Genomic DNA, 21,098 nt, shown 5'->3' with positions numbered 1-21,098 from the left:
TCTTAAAAATCATTTCAATTACATTTTAAAATATATATTAAACATACATATTTATATATTAAGTGATTTTGTACATAGAAATCTCCATTTCTATTCATACTTCTGTGTACAAAGGAATATATGCCCTTAAAATGAAACATAATCTCTCTAATTAAATCTTCGGAAATATCAGGTGCTATCAGCATAAATGGTTATAAAATTAATACTTATATTTCAAATTTTCAAACTAGTTACTTTATTGATAGCATGTCATGCAATAACTTTTATTCAGTGCTATACATCCCTTTTTCCAATAAATATTCCACACAGAAAAAAAATTTGAAAGTATTATTGAAAAGCAAAATTACTTTATATCTAATTAATTATCTACTGTGTTTCTCCAGGTTCTTTAAGCTCCTATCCCAAGGGCTCCCTCTCAGTCTCAGGAAGACTCAGCAACTCCCTGCCTCAGGGTCTGTGCACAGGCTCTTCTGTCCTTGTCAAATGCTATACATTCACCTGAAACACTTATTCACTCTTCTGCTTGCTCTCAGAGTGCCCTGCTGAGTGCTGGCACACAGTAAGCACATAATAAATACAAGATGAGTGGATGAATGTCTGGATCAATGAAAACGTGGGAAAAGGTCAATGGCAAGGAAACTTTACTAATTAAAGGCCAAAATAATGATTTCATTAAATACATTAATAATTTATTTCAAAGTATAATTTGCACTTATTTACTTAGAGAAGTTTCATTGAAACCTAATTTGCCAGAGATTTTCTATTTGCCTTGTGCCCTAAAATCTACCTTCAGTATATGATTCTAGATCAGTAGCTTATTCTTGTGCCCTGCTTCTCTTTTCCATGGCTGATGATACATGTCCATAAGTGGGAATATGATGCAGGATTTGACCTCAAACCAGTTTGGATCTGATCCTAGATTAAAATACTTGCCCTCTCATAGAAGCCATTTAATGTTAGTTGTTTTGGGGACCAATATATTTCAACACAAAGGGTTAAAAATTTAATTAAATCACAATTAAAAAACTAATAAATATAATATACTTTGTATAGTGCCAGAATTAATTTTATTTTATTCTTTTGTAAATTTTAATAAAAAATACTGATTATAAGTGTTGGCGAGGATATGGGGAAAAAGGTACACTCATTCATTCTGGTGGGACTGCAAATTGGTGCAGCCAATATGGAAAGCAGTATGGAGATTCCTTGGAAATCTAGGAATGGAACCACCATTTGACCCAGCTATCCCTCTCCTCGGACTATATCCAAAGGACTTAAAAACAGCATACACAGACACATCAATGTTTACAGCAGCACAATTCACAATAGCTAAACCATGGAGCCAACCTAGATGCCCTTCAGTGGATGAATGGATAAAAAAAATGTGGCACATATACACAATGGAATATTACTCAGCATTAAAAGAGAATAAAATCATGGCATTTGCAGGTAAATGGATGGCTTTGGAGAAGATAATGCTAAGTGAAGTTAGCCAATTCCCCTCCAAAAAAGTTGATTTTTTCTCTGATATAAGGAGGCTGACTCATAGTGGCATAGGAACAGGGATCATGGGAGGAATAGATGAATTCTAGATAGAGAAGAGGGGTGGGAGGGAAAGCAAGGGAGCAGGGGATTAGCAAGGATGGTGGAATGTGATGGACATCATTATCCAAAGTATATGTATAAAGACTCAAATTGGGTGTCAACATACTTTATATATAAACATAGATATGAAAAACTGTGGTATATATGTGTAATAAGAATGGTAATGCAAAAAAAAACACGAAAGTACACATATAAAGGCATACATTGATGTGAACTTACTTGATATACAAAGATTTGAAAAATTGTGCTCTATATGTATAAGAATTGTAATGCATTCCATTGTCATGTATTTAAAAAATTAAAATCACTAAAAAAAGAGAGAAGCTGAAATACCCACCCCCCACCCCCTCACCCACACAAAAGATACTGATTAGGCCCTGTCTTAGTTTTAAATACTGCCTAACACTGATTATAAAAAAAATAACATACCTCTGTTTTTATATTATAGATACAAAATATTTTATTTTATAAAAATGCATATATAGGGCTTGCTTGATATCAAATTGTATTGTAATGTTGATTTATCTTGAAAGACCATTGGTCTTATTGACTCAATTTGCAGATTTGTATCCTTGTGTTTAATTGTTATCTATGCTTTCCTAAATTATCCTTAGTGGTGTACAACCTGCACACATCTATTGCAGAAACCTTTGATTGCTAACGCTTTTCTGATTTAAGGGTGGGAATTTTCAAATGATAATTACCATGAAATAACCCCTTATTTTTTTCCTGATAAAATTCTGAATCATGACCCCAACAATCACTTTCCATCTCACTCTACCTTAGATTAAGGGGAAATGAATCCCAGAACCATAATGTTGAAGAAAGACTATTGGAAATCAGATCTGCCAGGAAGTCTAATTTAAAAGGTCAAAAACAGTCTAATGTATGCTCTCTTCTAATCCCTTCAACATCTGAATTGTATTTTTCCTAGTCTCTTCTCTGATGCATTTGAGCATACCTGCAGGCTATGATAAACTAGAATTGGTTTTTAAATTCATAGGACACTTATCCTGCAATGGTCAGTTATTTAATTTCTGAATGAAGATGCTATTTGTCTGTGAAAAAAATATGCAAAAGCATTGTAAGACAGGTTGAATATGTACTCATGGGATCTCTGAGTCCTGGCCCTTTTAATTTGCTTGAAGACATTTTAACTTATCCTTTTCCTCATCTTCCAATCACAATACCTGAACTTCAGTGATAGTATGAGGATTAAGTGTTTTTGTAGCAGGGAAAGCCTCTTACATATCACACTGATATGTCTGAGTGCCCCAATACCCTGACAGGAGGCACCTGGGATGGCTCCAGTTTCAAACAGAAATGTCTGTAGTTTCCATCTCAGTCACACAGGATGCACTGTACATCTTCAGGCAAGGTGCTTTGACTTTCTGAGCAGTAGTTCTGTCTGGTTTGCTTTCATTGTGAAATGAAGATGACACTTTACAGGAGTGTTAAGAGAGTAAATTGGCCTGGAGAAGCAATGGTGTTTAGATGGGCTCAATAAATCATAGCTCCCGATAGCTAGATATGGAATGCAAGTTGGACAAATAGGTTGAAGGTTAGCAGCTTGTGGTTGACATATTTTCAGACCCAATTAAGCCTCGATACAAAAAGTCATTATGTAAACACCCAAGCTTTTAAATTAAATTCAGTGTATAATTTAAGCATATTTTGAGTAGATCTTACAAATATAAAGTTTGTAATGTAAAGAACTGACATCTTAATAAAACTAAAGAGTCATAGCTATTAAAATGCCCCATGTTTTTTATAAGCTAAAGTATTTATTATTAGGTTACATGTAGTCTACCGGCACTAAGGCTATATGAAATAAAATGTATTCACTAAACAGGATGCTATTCAATGCATCATGTTGCTACCCAAAACGGCTGTCATTTTCCGTGCCAAATGCTGATGGGTAGGGTGAAGAAGAGACATCAGGCAGGGGTGTTACAGAGAGGGCTGTAAGACTAGGTTCCTGGGATCACAGAAAAGACAGGTGGTCAGAAACTTTGAGAGCATAATATAATATCTACAGATTATATCTAGATTATATCTATGTAACTGTTCATAAAGATTGAAAATTCTGTCATGAAAGGACTTAAATAATTGCCATCCTTCCCTCTTCCCTTCCTTCATTTTTTTTTTCTTTTTTTCATGTTTCTGCTATAGGGGAAACACCGAGTTCACCATGGTGCTGAATTAGAATGTTATTTATTTTATTCTAAAGGTATATATGAAATATACAAGTAAAAATATAATAATACATTGTTACTTATGGCTGTGGTTTGACTATCCCTTGCATAACCCATGTTAACATTCAATTATCACTGTGGGCATTGGGACCTTTAAAAATGATTAGGTCAGAGGGATCCACCCTCATGAGTAGATTAACACTTTTTCTTGGGACTGGTTTCCTGATTTAAAAAAAAAATAAAAAAGGATGAGTTTGGCCGTTGTTTTTCTTGTTCTCTGTCTCACATATCCTGGTTTACACTTTGTAATGTTAATATGCAGAGGAAGGCCCTCACCAGATGTGGCCCCTTGATTTTTGACTTCTCAGCCTCCAGAACTGTAAGATATATATATTGTATTATATATTTATATAATTATTTATATAATATATAATATTTGTATATAGTTATTTATATAACTGTAAGATATATATATATATATATATATATATATATATATATATATAGAGAGAGAGAGAGAGAGAGAGAGAGAGAGAGAGAGATACATATAGATATTTAAATAAATTACCAGGTAAGTGGTATTGTTACAGCAAAAGTAAGTGGACTGAGACACCTGTGTAATAAAATGCCTTATGGTCTATAATGGCAGCCCAGAGAATGGCTGCCATCCTCTTGGCTGGTCAAAGGCTTTTGGAAGAGAATGTAATGGATCTGAATATCATTCAATTGTAGAAGTCTCAACAACAAAGAGAGACTTCTGGGGCAGACCTAATGAAGCTCTTCCCCTTGCTCAGACTGCTAGCATAAGTGGATGTGGTTGCCAGAGTTGTTTAGTCACAATGATAATAAAATGGTATAAAGTTTACATTTCAGAGTTTACATGTAGTTGTTCTCAAGAAGTATTTTATCATCTTGATCAAATCCAGACTTTAAAAACCCTCTCATCTATTATCCAATGTAGTAAAATGTTCTGCGTACCTTCACCATTAATTGCATATCCATGGTAATATGAATTCTAGGTATGTTTTCATACTATACATATTGAGCTCAAAATTTATATCATTTAGCAATATAAGTATAAATATGCCACTTTGGTTCCATCTTGAATTATGTACCTGTAAATTTTGTTATTTTTAACAGAAAACGAAATATTTTGTTTCAGTGCAGAACTTTGTACATGGAAATTGAATTAATAATATTCTCTAAATTTCTAAGGAGCATAATATTCAATATGTTTTAAATAAACTCTCAATACATTTTCATGTTTATTGTGTCTGATAAACATTTCAAATGTCAGAAAAAGTTAATAATGGAAAATGTGTGTATTTGTCATGCAAATTCAATGTTTTTAAGACTTATTTATTATAAATTATGTTCTGCATTTAAGTAATCTTCTATCCCAGGCTTAGACATAGAAATAAAATTAACCTAAAATGAAATTTTTTCTTATTATTCCCTAGCCAAGTAAAATTAATGAATACTCTTCTCTCCCATAGATATCTAATTCCATAATTACCAGATGCTTCAACTAAATAATACTTCTTCCATCCACATTCCAAATTAAAAATAAACCAAACTCATATTGCTGAATTTTTATTATTTCAAGATAATTAGGAAAAAGAAATGTGAAAAGGAACAACTGCTGTTATTATGCAGTTACATTTACTTACTAACTAAACCTATTCTTAAAATGTTGAATAATTCCTCTAAAAAATTGATTCCCCTTATGCCTCCTACTCTAAAATGCACAACTTCCCCACAACAGACCTCCTACACAAAAGTGGTACAGTGTTAAAAATCTATGAGCCTGTATTGAAGTCATCATCCAAAGTCCATAGATTACATTAGGGTTCACTTGTAGTGTGGTATATTTTGAGTTTTGACAAGTGTATAATAACATGCATCAACCACTCTATCATCATACAGAAAGGTCTCTGTGCTCCACCTATTCATCCTTCCTTGCACCCCAAACCCTGACAACCACTGATGTTTGTGCTATCCTCTTAATTTTGCCTTTTGTCAAATGTGATATTGTTGGAATCACATAGTATATAGTCTTTTCAGATTGACTTCTTTCCCTGAGTAATATGCATCTAGTATTCCCCCATATCTTTTCAAGGCTTGCTAGCTCATTTTTTGAAGCTCAATAATATTCCATTTTCTGATGTATCACAGCTTATTTATCCATTCACCAAAGAAAGGCAACTTTGTTACTTCCAAGTTTTGTCAATTATGAATAAAGCTGCTATAAATATCCATATGCGTGTTTGTGTGAAAATAAATTTTCAATTCATTTGGGTAGAATGATTACTGGAACATATGGTAAGAATATACTTAGTTTTATCAAAAACTGCCAAGCTGCCTTCCATAGGGGCTGTCTACTTTACATTCCCATCAGCAATGATTGAGAGTTCATGTTGCTTGACATCTTACCAGTACTTGGTGTCATTACTTTTTTGATTTTGGGTATCGTTAAAGGCGTGCAATGATATCTTGATGTTGTTTCAACCTGCAATTCCCAGTGACATATGATGTTGAATATCTTTTCATATGCCTATTAGCCATCTTTATATCTTAATGGAGAGGTGATTATCTATTAGTTTTTGCCTCTTGTAGTTTGATACTCTGGTGGTAGATGCATGCACATTAAGGATTGTTATGACTTCTTGGAATGACAACCACTTTATCATTATGTAATTCTCTTTTATATCCCTGATAACTTTTCTTGCTGAAGTCTGTTCTGAAATTACTATAGCTATTCCCACTTTCTTTTGATTGGTGTTGACATTGTATCTTTTTCTCCTTCCCTCTAATCTATATGTTTTTATATGTAAGTGGGCTTCTTTTAGACAACATGTAGGTGGGTCTTGTTTTCTCATCCACCCTGATAATCTCTGCCTTTTAAACTACTAAATTTAGACTTTTGAGGTAAAAGGTGATTATTAGTACAGATGGATTAAGATCTACCTCACTTGTTATGGCTTTCTATTTGTTTCTGTTGTTCTTTATTTCTGTATTTTGTCTTCTACACTTTTTCTATCTTTTATGGATTTAATTGAACATATTTATAGAATTCCATTCTCTGGCCTGCATTAGCATGTCAATTACATTTTTTAACTTCTTTTAATGTTTGTTGAAAAGATTACAAAATACATTTACAACTAACTCAAGTCTACTTTCAAAAAACACTAGGCTACTTCAGAGGTAGTGTAAGAACATTAACAAAATAAAATATCCCTAATTACTTCCTCCTGTCCCTTGTATCATGCTGAGGTTCCTTTCACTTATGCATAAGCACTCCTGAGTATATATGTAGATATATACAGCCCATAAATATACATAATCAAATACATTTTTGCTATTATTAAATAAACTGTTATGTACTAAATCAATTAAGAATAAGAAAAATGAAAGTTCATATTTACCTTCATTTATTCTTTCTCTAGTGCTCTTCCTTCCTTTATACAGAGCCAAATTCATAATTTATATCACTTTCCTTTCCCCTGGAGAACTTATTTTAACATTTTTTACAAGGAAGTTACACTGGCAACAAATTCACTCAAATTCTATTTGTCTAAAACGTCTTCATTTCTTTTTCACTCTTTAAAAAAAATAAAATTTGTTGTGTATATTTAAAGTTCATAATGAAGCTTTGAGATACATATATTGTAAAATATTTTGTGACAGTGATGAAGACTAGCATATCTCTTATCTCAGGTACAAATTTGTGTAACAAGAACTGCTAAAATCTTATTTGATGAGCACCCCAAGTACAGTATGATTTTTGTTAACTGTGGTCCTTTTATTGTACATTAGATCTCTAAACTTGTTCATCCTACATATATCTTCTTTTGACCTATGTTTTCTCATTTCTTCTCTCCTGAATCCCAATCTATGGTTAACATTATTTCATCTTCTACCTCTTTGTATTTGATCTTGGTTTTTATTTTAGTTTCATATATGAGATAAATATTTTTCTTTTTTAATGTGGCTTATTTCAGTTAGTAAAATGCCTTACAGGTCCATCTATGTGTGGTGTTAAATTGCGAGATCTCCACTTCTTTTAAAGCCAAATAATATTCCATTCTATCTATTATCTATCTATCATCTATAAACACATTATATATACTTATAATATATGTGAAATTTTATATATAACATATGATTACATTGGAATGTTCATGATGTTTTAGTCAGCTTTTGCATCACTGTGATCAAAATACCTGATAAGAACAACCTCAAAGAGAAAAAGTTTATTGAGAGCTCATAGTTTCAGAGGTCTCAGTCCAAGGACACTGACTCCACTGCTCTGTTCCCAATGTGAGGCATCACATCATGGAGGAAGGATCCAGCAGAGGAAAGCTACTTCGCTCATGGTGGGGTCAGGAAGCAGAGAGAAAGAGTGATAGAGAGAGAGGGAGATAGAGGGCCACAGGGAAGATGCTCCTTTCTAGGGCATACCCCAGTGAACCACCTTCTTCAGCCACACCCCATCTACTTAGTTACCACCCATTCAGTCCATTCAAACTAGGAGGACTGATAAGGTTACAGCGCTCACAATTCAATTATTTGACTTTTGAATACTCTTGAAGTAACAGGACTTTTGGGGGGGGGCGGGGGACACCTTATATTTATACCATAAGATATGTATTAGGTTAAATCTATATATTGCAGAATAAAATTTCAATATATGAAAATCAGTAGGTTTCCATCCACAAATAATGACCTAACTTAAAAAGAAGTGAAAAATCCATCCCATTTATGATAACATCAAACAAAATATCTAGGAATAAATTCTTCCAAGGAGATGAAAGGTTTTTACACTGAGAGTAATAAAACACAACTGAAAGAAACTGAATGATATACAAATAATGAAATGATATCCTGTGTTCCTGGATATGAAGAATTAATATTGTTAAAATGTCCAGACTTTGCTTTCTGATCTATTTTTCTTCTCCCTATAGTGCCCTGCCCTGTCTTCAACATCCTGTGTCAGTCCCTTAGAGTCCTTTCCCAACTGTTTCCTTTTCCAGAAAAGATTGCATTAATTTACACCTGAGCATGAATTTAAAGAGATGCATTTTTCTCTTGGATAAGTTCTAATTTAAACCTTAATGCTTCTGCCTCTTTTTTACAATGTTTTTATTAGTCCACTATACTTGTACATAATAGTGAGGTACATTTTGACATAATCATACATGCATGGAATGTAATTTATACATGCATTAAATATAATTCTCTCCCTTTTAATCCCCAGTATTTTGTCTTTCCTTACCCTTAAGAAGTAAATGGACACTCTTCAAAAGAAGAAATGGCCATAAAATATATGAAAAAATATTCAATATTGCTAATAATTAGAGAAATGCAAATCAAAACTACATTCAGATTTCATTTCACTCCAGTTAGAGTGGCGATCATCAAGAATATAAATAGTAATAAATGTGGGCAAGGATGTGAGGGAAAAGGTACAGTATTACATTGTTGGTGGGACTGCAAACTAAAATAACCATTCTGGAAAGCAATGTGGAGATTCATCAAAAGAATAGGAACCCCAAATAATTCAACTATCCCACCCCTTGGTATTTATCTAAAAAAAAAATCTAAAATCAGCATGCTTTAGTAATACAGGCAAATCACTATTTATAGTGATAAGATTCATAATAGTCAAACTCTGGAACCGGATTAGATGTTCATCCCAAGATGGAAGGATAAAGAAAATGTGGTATATATACACAATAGAGTTTATTCAGCCATAAAGAAGAATGAAATTATGGCATTTGCTGGAAAATGGATGGAACTGGAGAACATCATGCTAAGTGAAATAAGCCAGACTCAAAAAGTCAGAAGTTCAAAAAGTTTTCTCTAAGCTAGAGCAAAATAAGGGGGGAGGGCGGAGTTTGTGTGTGTTGCTGGAGAGGGGTGTCCCTTGAAAACAGAAGTAAGATTAACAAACTAGAGGAATGAGGTAGAGGGACAGGGAAGAGAGATGGGGAAAGGGAGGGACTTAGAATGAAATTGACTAAATTATGCTATATATTTATGTGAATATACCACAATGAATTCCACCTTTATATATATCTTTTCTAATCTCAAAGGTAATTTCATAGGGTATAGAATGTTCCATTGTTTTATTTGTTTTTGACAAATATCCTGCTTGGCATATTCTGAGTTTCCTGAATCTGTGATTTGGGGTTTGACACTAATTTGGAAAAACTGTCAGTCATTGTTGCTTCACATATTGCTGATTTTTTTTTTTTCTCTCTCTTTTCTTCTCTGGTTTCTGTTCTGGAAATCACCAGGTAGCAGTGAGGTTGTCCCACTTGGCACTGGTTTCATGCAGGTTTCTGCTCTGGAAATTCCGTGTCTGCTGGTACATCTCTCCAGCAAGGACTGCCCTGTGATCTTACCTCCCTGACAGCTGAATTTTCAATTGTTCAACTTTTCATTGGGTTGTAGAAGAAAGTGGTGACTTCTAGGCCCTTTGCAAGCTGAACTGGATGCTAGATGTCCACCAAATGCTTCAAATTAAGGGATACTATTTTCTCCACACTCAAATTCAAAATAAACTAAATTTATATTGTTGACTTTTTATGTATTTTGTAAATATAAATAAAAATTATATAAATATAAATAAAATATTTTAGAATATTTAATTATTTTCCTAATTATTTCTAAAATTATTTTGAAAAACAAGGAGTGGCTATATAATTATTGGCTATATCTGTTTTAGTTAGCTATTTCACTGCTATGACTCAAAGACCTGACAAGAAGAATTAAAGAGGAGGAAAATTTTATTTGGGGATTCATAGTTTTAGAGGTCTTAGTTCATAGATAGCCTGCTCTATTCCTACAGACTCAAGGTGAGGCTAAACAACATGGTGGAAGAGTGTAGCAGAGGGAAGCAGCTCACATGATGATCAGGAAGCTGAGACAGAAATATCCACTTGCTAGATACAAATATATACCCCAAACTACAGCCCCAGTGATCCTGCTTCCTCTAGCCACATCTTACCTGCCTTCAATTATTTCTCCATTCATCCCGTCAGGGGATTAATTCACTGATTGGGTTAAGATTCTCATAACCTAATCATTTCTCCTGGAAACCTTTTTGCATTGTCTCACACATGCGCTTTTGGAGGACACCTCACATCTAAACCATAACAAGCTCTTATCTTTTACTTATTGAATCTAATCAATAAAATGTGAAACAATTCCTTTAAACAATGAGCCCATGTGTCTTTTATCTTGTCTTGCTTTGTTGTATTTTGCTTTTATTTTAATGTCATCATTTATTATCATGCACTTAGTGAACACAAATAAAACAACTTAGTGAAAATCAAAGGTACAAAATAAATGCATACATAAAATGAGCTTCTTTATTCTTTTCTACCCTCTCTTTCTACTTTTTGACAGGTGCCATTTTTAGTCTCAATCTTGGCAATTAATTAATAGAGGGCTTGTTCAAAGCTATGCTTGAAATAAAATTCTTCTTCTTACAGTTCTTTATATATAATCAATCTGAGCCTCTCAGCTGTCAATAATCTACAATCCTCTTTCTTTCCTCCTGCTGTCAGTTTATGATACATTTAGCTTTACATAAAATACTAAGTTATCCTAGGTAGAAAAAAAATTGGTTTGTTGATACTATATGCTATACTCATAATTCTAGAGCCCTGTTCTCCCAAAATACAGATAACCATCCATAATGACTGAGAGATGTATCCACTTACCTCTGACTGAGGTAGTGAAAGAGGCATCAAGTCAAAGTGACTACTGTTGCATAATGACATGAATAACAAGGTTTCAGAACAAAATTAGTTACCTTAGTAGGATTTCTATTGCAAGGAAAGTAAACAAATAAAAAGTGAGACACGATTATGGTTATAAGAGAAATAAAGAAAATTTTATTTTGCATTTAGTCATAACGTTCTTTACATGAGTAATTAATTCTCAGAATATTGTATTGAGCAACGATGATAGAAATTAATAGATTCTAAATGAAGCATTTTCCTTTTATTCTCAACAGCTGTTCATTTTTACTTGGTGTGCACATCTTTCCTCAAAATGACGAAAGTAAAATTATTCTTTAGGAAATTAATCACATGTGTCTCATTATTTCAAATAAAATGTTTAAAACCCAGCTTCTTTTTAGATAGAGAATGATCTCTTCTGGGTACCCACCTTAAATATCATCCATGAGGAGTGCAGTGCCACCTTCTGGAGGAGAGGGGTATCTCTTTTAACTGTCCAAAGAATTGTCTGGAACACTGGACTGCAGTTGTGGATATGCAATAGGATAAATTAGAAGGATATTCTTGAGCATTTGTTTCATTCATCCTATTATTTGCACCAAGTGTAAATTTAATCTATTGATAACATGATTCAATATATAGTTAACAAAGTACTTATGAGTTTTCATGTGAAACAAACTCTGTATCAAACTAGACATGGCTTACCAATTTCATATGTCAAAAGACAGCAAACAAATAATTTGTTTTTAAAAATCTATCATAAAAAGAAATATTGATTTCAAGATCCACCAATCAAACATTAAAACATACTGCATGCTATTTTTAAGATGCATACTTCAATTTATCTTAGAGGTTGATTTATGCATGTAAATACATATTACATGGAAGATTTTCATACATGCTGAGTAAACAGTTTCAGAAGTACATTTCTGTATAATATGTGCAAATGAATTTCCACTGAAATATGTTTGTATATTCATTGCTTTATTTAATCTTTATAACAGCCAATGAAATAGCTTACCACAGATGAAGAAACAGGTTCAAAGTGCATAAGTCATTTCTCTTTCAAAAGACACTATGAGGGGAGTTTCCAAATTGTAACCCAGGGTTCCAACTCAAATTTGCTATTTTTCCCAAAGAAATGCCTCCTATCAGTCAGTTCACTGACTATCTGAAAGTTGTTCTGTATAAGAGAAGCAATATTTATTTCTCTTAACTTTTCCCAGAATATTACTGTTTTCTTCCCCATGCCCAATATAGTCAGTTAACTACTAGTTCCCATATATAGTATTTAATTACAGAAACCTATATAATTCCTTGTAAAAATTTATTCATTATATATATCATCTATCACAAATATTATATTATGTTTTGATGATGGCTACTAAAACACTTAGGTGGATAGATGGATAGATGTTTTCAGAAAAACTTTATCTCAGTTTCCCCTGCAGTCATACCCAATGACAATGACAATACATTTTTTAATCTTCCAAGCATATTGAGGTTCTTTTTAATATTTCATTGCTGAGATACTGAAAAATTTAAGAGACATTAGGGATCCATATGCATAACTTCTGGATTAAAATGGTTAGAATTAAATATTTTCTATAAAAATTCACGTGATAACCTCTACCACAATGATTTCTTTAAAAGATCAATTTTCTGGCTATTGTGTTTTCAGAGCAACACTGTTATGATCTGGTTCTGAAGAATAACTTCCTTTGAGGCCTCTATCCTCTCACTAAATCTCTAGTAGTTCCTGATTATGCTGCTTACATTTAACCTTAAGTTAATAATTCATTACTATTCAAAATATTGTCATTACTTTTTCTAAATTTTTTTTCAGTAATTGAATCACTGTTAGTATTCTGTATCTGTATGTATGTTTATTGGAAGAGGATCAAGTTGTAAAATGAAAATAATGCAAGCTTTACTTTGTTTATTCTTCTCTGGAGTTCACTGAATACCTAATGATGATTGCATATTCTTGTTAAAGTATGTATTTACATTGTGACCAATCAACACATTATCTCTTGGTTACAACACAGTGCTATAAGTTGATTGACAATAATACAGAACAATTTTAAATCTTAAAACATAGGATTAATGAGGGGCTATACTATTTGGTGTTTTATTTCATTTTTTAACTGGAATTAAATTGATATTAATAAATCCATATCATCAGGTAATTTGCCAGTTTTATGAATTCAATGAGATCTTAAAAGTCCTCGTCCTATAAACTTGAGAAAATAATGCATTTCTTATTATTGGGGTGAATAGTGGCCCATTTTTTAAAATACTCCAAAATAGCTCTTTATTGTAGTTTATTGTAGATCAGTAGAACAGAGGAAGGGGACCGAGGAGTGGGAAGAGGGGAATGAGTAGAGAAGTTCTGGAAAGGGACATTGGCCAAATTATATTGTTATATTTTGTGACTATACTAATATGTAACATCAAATCCCACCATTATGTACAAATACAATGCACCAATAAAAAAATCCCTTTATGAATAGAAATGTAATCAATTTATTTCTGTCTCTGGAGATCTGAGTCATTACTCCCTTGAGGTGCAAAAAAAAAAAAAAAATGGAAAGGTACATTTTATTGAGTTGAAGAGAATTCAGCCTAATATATTAATCTGGAGATCAGGTGCATATTGCTATACTATTTTGGAAATCCAAATTATCATGTAGTCACTTATACACATATTGTTAAAGAGGAAAAATTTTCATGCACTAAGAATATAGCAAAATTAAATTTTATTTTTTATCCTTCTGACTCTAGTGGGCTGGAAGTTGATAAAGGCCTCAGAATAAATATTTAATGATTCCCACACAAGACACTTCCTAGTCAGAACTGAAGGACTGGCTCCTGATTAATCAACAAAGGGAACTGATGTAAGCAAGTGCACAGAGCCTTAGGAGTCCGTTCTGTCCTACTGCAAGCGTTCGCTTCCAATACTTAATTTTAAAAAAAAATCACAAATTTCTCCTCTAGCATTTAAAAATTCCTGATTTTTCTCCATTAGTAAATTTCTCAGAATTTCATCATTAGGGTCCTAGTACATTAGTAGACATGGCCTTATAATTTTTCTAGTTCTAGTGTTCTTTGTTTTATTGCTTTAAAATCATTGTGTGTACAATTATAAATTAGTTATCAAGAAAAGAATAAATAAAACAGAGTTTTAGAACTAGAAGTCATTACAAAATCATAGATACCCTTTTATAATATAATGATGGACTAAGATATTCTAAAATCTCTCCACTACACACCAAGATATGTTTAACAAATATTAAACAAAAATATTGTAAATGAATAGCTGAATTTACAAGAATAAAAAAAAAAAAGGGAATCTCCAGATTTCCTAAAAGAAGCGATTTAAACTTAGAACAATAAGTGTTTAACCCTTGACTGGGGTTTCTCTGAATAGTGAATATATTGTTGATGACTGCTCTTGGTTATGCAAAGATTAAGTTTAATGATGAAACAGAAGCAAAAACTTGAGTCTAAAGAGGAGGTAGGGTGTGAAAAGTAAGAGTAGTCCACAAATCTGGGACCCTCAGAGGGCTGCCCTTTCAAAGACTGTCTTGGAAAAATCTAGGTAATGGCACACGGACCTAAAAAAAAGTTTTCATGGTCTCTTGACTCCAAAGAAAATAACTTTCCCTGAGGTTTTGAAGGAGCTTAAGTTTTTAATTATTGTAGTTTTATATTCAAACTAATAGTATATGCATATATGTAACTAATGAGAGATATCCCATGGAGTTATCATTATAGCTAACACAGCCATTCTATGTTATCTCCTTCTAGAGGTATTCTCCTTGGGAAAAAAAATTCAAGGGAAAACAAGTTTTAATAAAAATACCCACCATGAACAAAAGACATCACACATATAAGAAAAGAAGATTAAATCGTAGGAATTTGAGATAATAGAATGATAATGTGATATACAATATAAAATATATTTGTTTACAATAATTAAAATTTTTTATGCAATATTTTGAAAGTATAATAAACATTAAATTAATAGAATCAGTGATTGAATTAAAACATAATAGTAGATAGGGTCAAAGAGAAAATTAATAAATGGAATATAATGTATTAAGAAGTTACACAGAATGCATTGTTATTAAAAAAGATAAATTTTGTCAAAATGACTAAAATATAAAGTAATTTAATATCATAAATATGACTTTTCTCCCCAATTTTTTTACTCCTCAATTATTTTATGATTAAAAAAATTAAAGTATAAATTAAATGAAATATAAGTAAAAATTCTGGCTGTTTATTCAGATTTTGATCTTATAATTCAAATATAAGTGACCCCAAATTTGTAGCAATAATTTTTAAATATCAATTTTTTAAAAACATTATGGCAATTAAATCATTCTTCTATGAGTTCAAGGTTAAATGATTGGAAAAAAGAATGATGTGCTTTTTTTTGCAATTTTATGAATTTTTTTAGTTATACATATATTGGAATTTATTTTGACATAATTATGTAAGAATTTTATAAATTTTTTAGTTATACATATATTGGAGTTTATTTTGACATAATTATGTAGGCATGGAATATAATATGCTCTAATTCAATCCTTAGCACTTCCCCATTTCCTCCCCTTGTTCCCTTTCTTCTACTCTGCAGATCTTCTTCTATTTATTTATAGTTTTTTTAAAAAATTATTGCCTATGGATATACATGAAGATGAAATTCACTGTAGTATATTCATATATGTTCATAGAAAATTTTAGTCAGATTCCAAATGATGTACATTTATGTTGCATTGGCAAATAAAAAAATTCAAAACTGTGAGTATGAAAGAAAATGATGTATTAATGAAGAAATTGTTTTTAAATCATGTGTGTCTATTTGGAATAAAGACCATAAAACCAGACTCCTGGGCTGGGGCTGGGGCTCAGTGGTAGCGCACTTGCCTGGCATGAGTGAGGCACTTGGTTAGATTCTCAGCACTGCATGTAAATAAATAAAACAAAGATCTATCAACAGCTAAAAAAAACATTTTCAAAAATAGACCCCTATCTAATAATAGACAAATACATTAATCCTGGTTGGTTGGAAGATCTAATTGTTAAAAGAGATTTTAAGAAAAATTAAAACATATGAAAAATAATTTTTAAAATATCAGAGTAAGGAAAATTCCCTAAAGGTGCAAAAATATGTCAAGCATGAAGAAATGTTTAATAAATTTAACTATCTTAAAACAAGAATTTGTTCTTCAGAAAAGCATACTTATTTTTAGAAGGCAAACAGACATGTTGCTATTTAGGAGTAAAAATTTTAAAAACATATATCTCACAAAAGAATAGGACCCGGGCTGGGGATGTGGCTCAAGCGGTAGTGCGCTCGCCTGGCATGCGTGCGGCCTGGGTTCGATCCTTAGCACCACATACAAACAAAGATGTTGTGTCCGCCGAGAACTAAAAACTAAATATTAAAAAAAAATTCTCTCTCTCTCTCTCTCTCTCTCTCCCCCCGTCTCCTCTCTCACTCTCTCTTAAAAAAAAAAAAGAATAGGACCCATTATGAAAGAAATTGGTTAAGTTAATAGGAAAAATATGCACACAATTAAAAGAGAACAAAATATAAATATACTTTATGAGAAGAGGCTCAACTTCAAAAATTTTTTGAATAATACAAAATAAAATAAAAATGAGATACCTTAAATCCATTTTAATCAATTTTGGCAACAATTAGTTCTGATAAAATCAAATGGCATCAGATATGCAAAGATTTACTTCTAACAGAAATGTAAATCTACAAGAGCACTCTGAAGGTTAATTAATAAGAATATAGTCAATGAAATTACACCATGGTGCAATTTCGGGAAGTTTGTTATTTACAAAAGGAAATATCTAGAGGAAAATTCCAAGACAGGAAAAAAATTTGGTTTGTTTTAACATTGTCATATGATAAAAAAGATGAAATAAATTATTACATGAGTCTAGATATGAATAACTAATAAAAAACATAGTGTTGCAAATGATAAGTAAACAATGATAACAATTTTATAAATTTTGAAACAAAATAGATTTTTATATGCATCATGACATTCACTTTTTGGTTACATGTAGTTATAAATGTTAATATCAAGAAGAAGATCTATGATAACTCCAAGTTAGAGGTGACTTCTATGAAAGTAAGGAGATAAATAAGAAGTAGAATTTTAGCACTACATATTAGTTTTATGTTGTAAGAAACCACACAGAATTAAAGCAATATTGGAAATAAAATAGTCACCAACGTGTGTTTACTATAATTCTTGGTGCTAAATTACTTTCTGTGTTCTTTTGTTTGTTCGAAAGAGTTCCATGTTCTTCCAGTGGGGGTGGGGATATAACTGTTTTGAATTTCATTTAAAAATATCTATTTTTCCATATCAACAGAAATCTTGTATTGGATTTTTTTTTTTTTGTAATGGCTCCATAAACCAACAATACGATACTAAAGTATTCACATGTCACCCATGAGGTGCTTACACCCTCCCACAAAATCCAAAGTGACATGATAGAAGTTGTTCAGTTCTACAAGAAGTGAAAGAGGCTGAGAGAAAGACAGTTTAGAGGATAGTTGTGGTGTGTGCCTTAACTCTAGATGAAAGAGAAGAGTGAGCTCATCTCACAACAAGTCATACTTGTGGCAGCAGGTTCCATTTATAGAGCATGGAGCTTGCGGCACCTGGGAACTGGTATTTTATTGATTCCTGAAAAGCCTAAAAGCAGAGAGACACTGTCCAATGCCAAGCACCATGTAATGTAATATTTTAGTACCTAAATTATTAAAAAGTACACAATAAAACAGGTAAAATTAGTTTCAAAATATATTTTATTTAATCAAATATATTAAAAATATTGTCATTTCAATATGCAATGATTATTAATAAGGCACTTTTGATTCTTTTTTTTTTTTTCACATCCTAATCAGCTTGTTGTTGCTGTGACCAAAATACCTGATAAGGCAACCGAGAGGGGAAATGGTTAATTGGGGCTCATGGGTTTAGAGGTTCAGTCCATGGTCGACTGGTTCCATTGCTCTGGGTTTGAGGTAAGGCAGAAGATCATGGTGGGAAGGTGTGGTGGAAGAAAATTGCTCAGTTGATAGCAATGAAGAAGCAGAGTGTGAGGAACCAGGTACAAGATATAGAATCCCCCAGGCCATGCCTTTAGTGACTTACTTCTTCCAGTCATGCTCCACCTGCCTTTAGTTTTCATCAGTTCCTCCATTCAAATGATCATTTCAACTCTGAATATTCCTGAATTGTCCCAGGAGTTTTTGGGGAGGCGTTTCATATCCTAATCATAACACATACTAGGTTTATGCAATCCAAAGTATACTTTACATTTGTAGAGTATCTCAGATTAGCCATGTTTGAGGTAATCAAAAGCCACTTGTGGCTAGTGGCTACTATATGACACAACACAGGGTTTCAGGACATAAAGGGAACTTCTTCAGCCTGCCTAGAAAGGCAAAGTGGGTAGACTGCAAAGTAACTGCATTTCTAACAGTGGTAGGCAAAAACGTGTGTTCTGGTTAAATGTGGATCCCTCAGAAGGGAAAGGTTTGAGGTCTTGCTAAAAGGGATCCTGTGAAAGAGGACTATTTGGAAAGTATAAGTTTCCTCATCAAAAGAGAAAATAGCCATCTGAAGCCCATAGAAGAAAGGTATTGCTCTGCTCAAGAGAGATAGAAATCTCCAGGAAGGGCAAAAATTCTCTTTCAAATGGAATTTTGTCTTGTCAAAACAAAAACAAAAACTGTCCACAGCTGATAATCTATCTCCTTCTCCAACACCACGGGAAGGCCAGATTTATATCAAGGAAGAGTGGGAAATGGGATAGATGGAACTAGGAAAAAAAATGAAACTGACCTCAACTCCTAATCTGACCTGAGTCTTCCAAGAATGAGTCAAGTTCACGTTGATGGGAAGAGAAGTTTACACAGGGTAAGAGTTTGTCACACTGGCCAGAAATTCTTGATTATTAGACTGAAATAGGATTTTAACACAATAATAAAATACTATTTATTTATTATATACCTGTGTCCAGAAGGCTATGTGGAAGAACATGTACACAACATGAGATTAATGAAGAGTGACGGGAAAGAATAAGTTGGTATTTGCTTACACTCTTATCAATTCCATATTATTTAACAACTCCTGTATGAAAACTGGAATAAAACAAAGTATATACTACTATATACTGTAAAACAAACTGTAATACTTTGGAGACACATTAACAACTTCTTCCAAAAACACACACTGTAACTTAGACTATAGTTTCTTCTGCATCCTTGTTTTGATGACTAGGACCTTGGAGTAAAACAAAAAAGTATTAAACAATTTAATATTTCTATTATCCAACAATAGGATTTTCTTCACACTGTGAAACCTCTCAAAATATAGGTTACTTTATTAATAAGTAAGTATTAAATAGGACTTTGTCATTACTCATAATTTTAAACACTTTACATAAATTAACTCATGGTCATTAGATAACTTTGTAATAAATAACAGTAAAAATTTTGAATTTTAAAGCTCAATTCATATTAACAAGAAAATTATCTATCATTTTTAAAGGAAAATATCTTAATTATGGTTTAAGATTTAAATTCGGTTTAAAGACTTTTTTAAAATCACTAATCTAATTTTTGCACTAGTACAATTGGTTTTTCATTGTGGCTAGGTGTGGATAGCTAGCTCCTGGTTTATGTTTTTTACTTCCCTCAAAGTTTATATAGAATTGCCACATTGTAGCTGAAAGGAAATTCTAATCAGAGAAGCAATCTTTTTTTTTTTTTTTTTTTTAAAGTTAATTACAAAGTATACTCTCCCAAACTCTTAGCTCTGGATTTCTCTGTTATTTTGGATTCTTTAGTTCCTTCTCTTTGTAAAAATAAATAAATAAATAATAATAATAATAATAATAATAATAATAATAATCTGTGTAGGTATTAACTTGCTGTGTAGGTATTAAAAAAACAAAAACAAAAACAAAAAACCCACAATCTCCTTATATGCCATAATGGAAAAATATAATCACATAAATCATCAGAATTGAATTTTTAAAAGCAAGTAATAAATCTGAAAATAAAAAAAGGTAGGCCCTAACTATTTTTCTCTTCTAGGCTAGATTTGACAATGTAATAGTAGAGTGAATAAGGTACTGCTAAATATTTTACAAAAGTTATGATTCAATAACTTCTACTTACTGAGAAAAGGTAATTGTAGATGTTGTATCTTCCATGATTTGGTTATCAGTTCAATTACAGAATTGGGTGTACCTCTAGCAAAGTACAGATATGAAGGATCAGGTCTTCTAGAATTTGGCTGGTGGACTAACATGAGGACACTTACTGTGGGTAAACTCAGTGTACCTAACAATCCAGAAAAACTTCCCCATAGACAGCTGTACTTGGCTCTGTCATCTGTACAAGAGAGGAAGAGCCAGGGTTTATTTGGAGACAGTTCCATTTTCACATCATTGTAGGTGACTGAGATAGTATTCTGTCTTTTCTTTTTCCTTTGGTTAA

At 32.3% G+C, this 21,098-nt stretch overlaps 1 protein-coding gene across 3 annotated transcripts in view; it reads right to left on the bottom strand.

Moving 5' to 3' along the window:
* Gpc5 (glypican 5) overlaps positions 1-21,098 on the bottom strand; it is a 1,280,165-nt gene that overhangs the window by 624,119 nt on the left and 634,948 nt on the right. Inside the window, exon 8 of one of the 3 annotated variants that reach the window (XM_078016203.1) lies at positions 11,676-12,072. The exons of the other annotated variants lie outside the window; for them this stretch is intronic. Coding sequence (XP_077872329.1) covers positions 11,990-12,072 — 83 coding nt within the window. The 3' untranslated portion in view covers positions 11,676-11,989. Of the gene's footprint in view, positions 1-11,675; positions 12,073-21,098 lie in introns of those variants that run through there. 3 annotated transcript variants of the gene reach the window in all.

The sequence above is a fragment of the Ictidomys tridecemlineatus genome, chromosome 6 (assembly GCF_052094955.1).
Source record: "Ictidomys tridecemlineatus isolate mIctTri1 chromosome 6, mIctTri1.hap1, whole genome shotgun sequence".
Classification (NCBI taxonomy): Eukaryota; Metazoa; Chordata; class Mammalia; order Rodentia; family Sciuridae; genus Ictidomys; species Ictidomys tridecemlineatus.
Note: the sequence above shows the minus strand (reverse complement) of the source record. Positions and strands in the feature narration are given on the sequence as shown.